The sequence below is a fragment of the Vulpes lagopus genome, chromosome 23, assembly GCF_018345385.1.
Source record: "Vulpes lagopus strain Blue_001 chromosome 23, ASM1834538v1, whole genome shotgun sequence".
NCBI lineage: Eukaryota > Metazoa > Chordata > Mammalia > Carnivora > Canidae > Vulpes > Vulpes lagopus.
This window is the reverse complement of record NC_054846.1, coordinates 32,466,282-32,475,018: the sequence shown is the minus strand read 5'-3', so window position 1 is coordinate 32,475,018 and position 8,737 is coordinate 32,466,282. Positions and strand designations below refer to the sequence as shown.

At 37.4% G+C, this 8,737-nt stretch overlaps 1 protein-coding gene across 1 annotated transcript; it reads right to left on the bottom strand.

Annotated features, from left to right (window-relative positions):
• Positions 1–431: 431 nt before the first annotated feature.
• On the bottom strand, positions 432–7,889 carry LUM (lumican). Its single transcript, XM_041739094.1, has 3 exons — positions 7,700–7,889; positions 4,424–5,306; positions 432–1,261 (listed from the first exon to the last, which is right to left on the bottom strand). Exons 2-3 carry the CDS (start codon positions 5,283–5,285, stop codon positions 1,107–1,109), a joined length of 1,017 nt encoding a protein of 338 aa, XP_041595028.1. The 5' UTR covers positions 5,286–5,306; positions 7,700–7,889; the 3' UTR covers positions 432–1,106.
• Positions 7,890–8,737: the final 848 nt, after the last annotated feature.

Sequence of the window (8,737 nt, the reverse complement as noted above, 5' to 3'; positions counted from 1 at the left end):
GCCAAGGAGGGGGTCATAGGAACCTCTGGTTTATAGCCAGTTGTTCAGAAGTCCAGGCAACAAACTGGACTTTTCACTGGCATTGGAAGCCCAAGGGTGTGGGTAGTCTTGTAGATTGAACCCTTAACCTGTAAAATCTGACACTACTTCTAGGTAGATAGTGTTAGAATTGAGTTGAATTGTAGGACACCTACCTAGTTGGTGTACAGAGGATTGCTTAGTGGCAATTTCAAAATTGGGATCTGCACACTTTTAAGTACGTATTCTAAGAGGTGTTTTAAAGCTGTTTGCAAATGGATGCTAGATGCAGACAATTTATTTAGTAGAAATCCTATTTAACATAACTAAAATATTGCAGACAAGATATTTTTAAAATTCTAATCTAGTTTTCTATATATGAGAGAGATGAATTTCACAAAAAAACACAGTGATGCCATTTGCTATGTTTTATTTTGCTATGAGCTTGTTAAACATAACATGCAAATGATTAAAAAGGAACATACAAATGACTTAGAGTGAAAAATAATTCTAGAAAAGAGAAGTTTCACTAGGTAACTATATAATTCTTAATACTAAAAATATTGCTCTAAGTGTATGTGGCTTCATGAATTTGGTCTAGTATTTTGCAAAATCATCAGTCTTAAAATTTACCAGCTATTTTTCAGTTAAGCAAATCTGAACATTGAAATTTGAGATCATTTGGTTCAAGATATTAAATATTCATATGTGTGTAGCCCATGCTGTTTGGCATATTAAGTTAAGATTCAGGAGTTATAATCCTTGGCTGACTTCCATTCAACCAAGAGAAGACTTTGCACATCATTTGACAGTAGAGATGGAGAAAACACTAAATTTACAAATAAAGCATAAGTTTGTTGTCTCTGTGTGTCTATGTCTGTGCTTGTGATGAAATAGGCCTGCCTTTCATCTTATCTTAAAAAAAAAGTAGTAAAATGTTTACAAAACATTTCCCTCAGAATCTGAAATTCATGAAACTAATAAAGTGACCCCAAAAATTGAATACTATGAAAACTGACACACACACAAAAATAAACCATAAAACGTTGCTCCAGGGTACACCTCAATAGAATTGGAATTAGTAGATGTTAATTAACAGTGATTTCATTTGCTACACGTAGACATTCGTACATATCAGGTGGCAGACTGGTGTGGGTAAGACGGTTGCCATCCAGACGCAAATGTTTAATCTTGGAGTAGGATAATGGTCCAAGGATCTTACAGAAGCTCTTTACCTCAAACTCTGCAAATTAAAGAATAGAAATGTTAATTACTCTTCTGGTACATGGGCTTGAAACAATCACTTAAAAAATGCTCAAATCCATAATAATATATATTCGGACTCCTTCCCACTTTTTTGATGTATCTCTGAATTTGGAACGGCTAAGGGAGTATTCCAGGCTACCAAGCGACACAGCAATATTTAGCAAAGAATACTTATGATAGGTCAGGACGTTTGGTGGACTTTTTGAAAGAACAGAACTTACTAATTATAAGTTCTGCATTTAGAAATACTTGATTTTAGAAAGACACTCAATTAATGTGTCCTATTATCTAAGCACTCTTTTGAAATCTTTTGTCTAGCTCAAAGAAACCTAAGATTGGTGCTGTTGTATGAGTAACCTCACCAATATAAGCATCTTGGGGTTCTGGATCTTAAAATAAGAGGGGTTAACTAAATGACCTCTGAAGAGTGTTCCAACAACCACACTTCATGACAATAATTCAGAACTCCAAAACAAACACCAAATCACAGAGTATCCATGATTGGTGCTCATGTCCTTTTCTTCTGTGGGGGGAAAAAAGCTGCTACAAATGAACAACCAATTTAGTTCTGAGTAGAAACGAAGCCTGTTCTTAGATTTTATGTTCTATGTGTGTACATAGAAACTGTCTATGTCTGATCACATCTAGTTCCGATTAATCTTATCTGGTCCCCTATAACGTTATTTTCTTTCATTCCCAAATTCTAGTAAACGATGACTTCAGTGGAGCCTAACACACTGCTCTCTTGTCCTCTAAGATGTTGTCTTTAGGGACGCCTGGGTGGCTTAGCAGTTGAGCACTTGCCTTTGGCTCAGGACATGATCCCAGAGTCCCAGGATCGAGTCCCACTTCGGGTTTCCTGCATGTCACCTGCTTCTCCTTCTGCCTATGTCTCTACCTCTCTCTCTGTGTCTGTCATGAATAAGTAAATAAAATCTTAAAAAAAAATAAGATGTTGTCTTTACATAACTCATCAGTCAAATTTCAGGCATCTTGTGGCACCTATCTCTGAAAAAACATGGTACAACAGAAAATACATGGGCTGATATTAGTTTTCTATGTCTGCCCTTTATCATTAGAGTGACTTTGGAACATTTATCTGATCTTCTTATTAGATATAACATATCTATCAGTTGTGTTACACGAAGATTGAAGTGATTAAGATATGTTAGGCACCTCACACACACTTAATATGTGCTGAATAATTATTGATGTCCTTTTAATTTTGCCCTCTTTTCTAAATTACTTTACATTAGGAAAACCCATGACTAGTCCAGTGCTTAAAGTTGCAAGTTTAAAATATGGTAAATACTCGTTGGCTATATATTTTCTAATATTAGAGAAATATTAAGGGACTCTTTTTATCTTAAGAGAATGTGGATGATGATATACATAATTTTTAGGTAGTGAAGTAAGGAGAATTGAAGACATACATGCAAAGTCAAACAACAAGAATATCTGAAGAGTATATATCTAAATGTCAAGGATAAAGAAGGAATAAAAGTAACTAACCAATCTTTTTCAAATGACCATGTGTGTCAGGCAGTGTGGTTTCAAGCTCAGCTTGGCACTGAGTGACTATTGGTGTTCCTTCCATAGACCACCTTGCCCATCTCCTTTATCTCCTCTTCCTTCTTGTATTCATACTGGTTTTTACCATACCTTCAAATGTCCCTGCATCTGTCTCTCTCCCCTTTCTTGTCTCAGAGTATGAGCTTGAACCACTTATGTGGCTAACATCCACCAAACAAATCCAACAGGTTTTTTTCAGCCCTTCAACATCTTAAATCCCATTAGCATTTTGGGTTGTCTGAGTTATCCTTCCTCCTAACCACAAATGTTTATAATGTGGGACCATATATTGCCACACAGTGAATTTTTCACTGAAAATGGGTGTAAGGGTTCAGCTGTGATAGCTTTACTCTGTATTGTATGACAAGCAAGCTTTCCAGACATGAGAAAGGATATATGGGAGTTCAGAGCTGGCAATCATGGTCTCCTTCTTGAGAACACCACTACCCTACCAGGAGTTACACAAAATTGTCTCAGAATTACAAAGTGTCATACTAATAAGTCGTTTTAGTTTTTTTGGATAGAAATGTCAATATCCTTATCCAATATGACAAAAGAGCCAACTTCATGGTATAAAGATGTTCAATTTCAATAGTTTACTTTGCAGACATGGTTTTATGACTAAATCAATGTTTCCCACATGACTTTTTATTTAGACAATTTTGTCCACGAACCATAGGTTTTCTCTTCTGCCACCCTTTGTTAGAACTAAGGTGGAGGATGGTGAATTGTAGTTTTCCACCTGAATCTGTATGGCTTATATTGAAAAATGTCCCAGAAGATGAGAAGAATACATAAACAGACCACGTGCATCGGGTCAAACTCGCATCGAGAAGGTAAATACAAAATAAACCATGGCAACAAGCTAAAGGAGAAACTATGGAAAAGTCAAGTGTTTTATATACAACACTTATAAAAGGGGAACTTTAATACTATTAAAATAAATTCCAAATCATTATCCTATCCTTTTCCTCCTGATTCTTCCTGGCCATCTTCATAAAAAATACTGTGAAGACCACACACACCATAACACAGATGACAGGGGTAGGTGATGGTCAGTGATAGCAGAGCAATATGTTGAGTCACAAGTAACTATGTCAGAGGAGATCATCAGTACATGGGAGCTGCTCTGGAGGTAAGCAGGAGGGATATGTGGAAGCCTCTGCTAACTGTGCCTCCTCTACACTTGTTTGTTCCTCCCTCAGCTAGACCTTGCCAAGAAATAAATGTAGGGCGTAAATCTAAATCCTGACAGAGGCAAATAATAACAAATAAGTACTGAGAGAGAACACAGCAGGATTCATTAGCCTAAAATATTGAATTTGAAGAAATACGTGTTTACACTCTGTGAGGTCAATGGTTGCTTATCTGGGCATTCCAAAGAAAGTCTAGACACTGGAAAAATAACTGAGCTAGAATTCTTCTATATTTGAATTACAGAGATATTTTGTTGGCATTTTCATTCATATTCTTTAATGGAGCCAGAGACAATATTTACGTTGCACAGCTTACGCATTTAAAAGCTTGAGGAAGCACCTGTCAAGCACAGGCACAGCCTTCTACTTACTTTCGAGTTCATTGACCTCCAGGTAATAGTTTTCAAGGTTCTCATTGACAGTCGGTATGTTTTTAAGCTTATTGTAGGAGAGATCCAGCTCCAGCAGGGATGATACATTAAAAGAATTTCCAGGTACTCCACTATCCGCCAGTTCATTATGAGATAAACGCAGATACTGCAGTCCATTAAAACGCTTGAAATACTCATCAGGGATGTTGCTGATCTTATTGTTGTCCAAGTAGAGAGTCAGAAGAGATGCTGGGAGACCAGAAGGCAGTTTGGCCATCTGATTGTAGCTCAAGTCAAGGTACTCGAGGGACTTAAGACCTTTAAAAGCAGCTGACACAGTATCCTCTTTCAGCTGATTGTGTTGAAGGTGGACAAAGGTCAGGTTTACCAGTCCATCGAAGGAGCCCAGCTTCTGGATCTTGTTGTGTGTAAGCTGCAGGTCCACCAGAGATTTGGGAAGTGGGCCCACAGACTCCGTCAGGTTGTTGTGATTTATATGCAGCTTCTTCAGTTGTTTCAGTTTAGAGAAAATTCTTCCTTTAATCTTGGAATTTTCTAGAAGGTTATGATCCAGAATGAGCCACTGCAGATCAGTTACGTTTTCAAAGGCCTTTTCATCAATATGGTCGATCTGGTTATTCCTAAGGTAGAGATACTTGATTCCAGGAGGCACCATTGGTACACTTTTCAATTTCAGCTCATCGCAGTACATGGCCGATGGGTAGCTTTCGGGGCAGTTACATTCTGGTGCACAGTTTGGTGATGACAGCCCATAAATCGGTAGGGAGAAATCGTAATCATAGTACTGGCTGCTGGCACCACCAATTAATGCCAAGAGTAGAGTAAACACACCTAGATTCATTTTTGGCAAATGCTTTGAATCCTAAATAAAGTGGAAACATATTACACAATAGCATATTTTCAGGAAAAGGATATTGGCTTTGCAATGTTAAATGCATTAGCAAATGTGTACTTTATTATTTTCTAGTGGTTTTTTAGAGCCTCTAATGAAGTCCTTCTAACTTTAATAAGTATCACAAGAAGGATGTGTGGGTACAACTTCTGATGTGGTGAACAGGGTTCAGGTCAGACTGCATACACATGCGCCCCCTTCTGGGCAAGTCAGGCCCAGTTGTCCAGTCAATCTCTTTAGGTCTTTCTGTAATTAAATGCCTTCCTACAACAGGTTTCTGGGTGGTGCCCACTGACCACCATGTTAGTACACTGCTTCGGAGCATCCTTCAAAACTGGACGAATGAAAATGAAAAGACAACTGTAAACTGCACCCTGTACCCCACCATTCACCATCATTAAAATGTCTCTTTAAGAAGACTCTTATGGGAAACATGGGCAATCTATGGTTTTGCCTGGAGGAAAGCTGTTCTTATGTATGTGTGTGTGAGAGGGAGCACATTCCTTTAAAAATGTCTGGGTATTGTTGGTTCTGAGGTGGAACAGAATTCTTGGTGGGGTGGGTATGTGCCTATTATTTTGACTTTCTTTAGCATCCCAGATGTTTAGGCACACTATACAACTGTATTCCAAAATTAATATTTAGTACATTCGTTTTAGAAAGTACTTTTTACTAATCAGGGAAATGTCACAGATTCCGAAAAAAAAAAAATCTTAAACCTATAATGAGATCCAGCTGGTAAAGAAATATATTATTTTCAAGTTTTGAATTAAGGTTTTCCTTTCTCAATAACTCACAAGTTCTCTGCCTTCTTTATGCCACAATTTAAGAAGGCATGGCTCACTTAGCTGGATTTTAGTGCCCTCACAGTATGGAAGAGGGAAAAAGGTGGAATTAAGGACAGTCTGCATTTAACAGTGGCATTAGAAACTGTGTAGGAAAGGACAAAATTGAGAGTATAATTAAAAATGGGTTGTAACAGTGATCTTCATATGAACATGCTTCTTAGGTAAGGCTCAATAAAATACGTTTCAATTGCTTGGGGGGAAGTACAGGGTTAGCAATTTAGGTAGAAATTTGGACTTTTGTAGAGTGGAGAGTTATGGCTGTGGGGGGGGGTAGGGGGTAACTCTGGGAGGGAAATCACAATGTGAGGCAGGATCCACATTCCACTAGTTACCATAAAATAATAGATCTTCTTTTGAGAAATAGGGTACAAGCCTTGGTGTCTAGGAGATTTGGGATAAATAGGATTTTTTGCCATTAGAAATGGAGATTTCTTTGCTTCTATTTGAAATTATAAGCACTTTATTTTAGCAGATGAAACCCTCAAAAAATTGTTAGAATCACTCTGATAACTGACATAATGTAACATGCAGTCGGATCCTTGGCAAATTATTCCCTAAGACAAGGATGGCGTCATTTAATTTAGTTGACAGGACTTGGCCATGAGAACAATTACATAGTGTTAATGTAATTATAGGTTATAATTTATAAGTTATAATATGTTAATGTTGTAAAGATTTGTCTTGCTTCATTAAAATCCTCCACCTTATTTTAAATTGAGTATACACTAATCTAGTCATGGTCACTATGAGTATTGAATTATGATGAAAAAAATGCTTCCATACTTTCTGGCAAAGGAAAAACAAGGGCTCTAAATTCAAAGAGAGTTTGTGACCATATAATGACTCCACTATGAAGCAAAAGAGCACTTTGCTTTCTCCCAGTTTTTTCCAAATACCTGTGGCTATGGAGGAAATGCTTTTCTCAAAAAGTAAATCGTCTTTCCCAGAATTTCTTTAAAACATGTTTTTTTTCCCCCTCAAGACATACATCCAGAAAATAAATTGATAAAATTAACAAAACAGAAATAAGTAATTCCTAAGTGTCTGAGTTCTTTAGCTCACATTTTATAACAACATGTTAACTGTAAATTGTAACAAGTTATAGCACATTTATCGCAGAATATTTTTGAATGCTACTGGAAATGGACCTCCTTGGCTCCAAAATTAGGTTCTAACAATACTAACATATATACCTAATTAGCATAAAATAACAAACCTTTTAATTGCCAAACTTCTTTACTATGTCTCGTTTAAATACTTTCTCATTGCATTTCTGAAGCTTTGTATATAGCTTCCTTTGCCAAGCAATGCAGTGTATACCTTATAAAATTTATCTCACATCCATAAATCATGGAAAGCAGGTTAAGCAAAATGTGAAAGTAAAGTCTCAAAACTGTGGATTTGCTGTTGAATAGCAACTGGCAAAGTTGCTCTGGAATTTTTTCTGTTCCTATTATAATAAACACTGTCCCAAACATTCAGCATCCCCAGTGCTATAGTTAAAACAGCACTTACCTTCTGTCTTGACACTGCTTTCGTTAATTCTTAAAGCAGATGCACTATGGACAAGAATCCACCAATATATGCTGTGAACTCTGTCAGGACGGAACTGGCTGCCAGATTCTTAGTGATACAAGAGCTGAAGGGGGGGAAACCCAGCCCAGTCACGCCAGTCTCTGCATGGAGTTATGTCACTGTGGGGATCTTGTGGGGTGGCATGTGAGCATTCTGCTCTCTAACGAAGTGCAGGTGGACGTGGGGAGGAAGGACTGCCCAGCTCATTCCCTATGGAATGGGAGAGAGATTCATGCTTAACTAGTCCAAATACCCTAGCTTTTAACCAAGAATGGAGTCCTGCTGCAAAGGAAGACCTCCACTGTGGGAGCATTTCTCTGGCAAAGAAAACTCTTTCCCTCTGTAGCTGGGGCAACATGAGGTGCTATTCTCTCATTCAACTCTCAGGTTTATCTAAATGTCTCCTGAATCATACACAGAACAAAGAATTTCAGGAAAATGCAAATGGGTCCTCAGAGCAATTGAATCTTTTCTGGCTCATTCCTCTTGAAGTTTATACTGAGTTACTGGGACTACCTTAATTCGGGGCCAGGGAGGTGACTTAATGTCAATTGCCAAAATATGAAAAAATGCTTCGTTCACATTCTGACATAAAAGGTAAATATCAACATTTCCAGTCTATTTCTCATGTTAAGGGGATTCATTTTATGTGATTCAGATCTGGAATCAATCAGCAATGTCCTGCCTGTTTCTTATTTTGTGGATTTAATTTAGGAATTCATCCAAAACCTTACTTGGGGATGGTATTCTATAGCTTAATGCCAAAAAACATAAAAGAACATGAAAAAAATGTACACTAAAAATATCACAAGGCAGTAATCTTTCACTCTCTCGTTGCATGCTAGCAATATTTTGTTTTTCCAAAACTAGAAGTTATGCAAAGTTGTAATCTCCCAAAGGCCTGGTTTGATATGTCTTTAATTGTTAGTTCCTGATGCATACTTTTTGCAAATGAGGGATATACTCAATTCTTGTCTG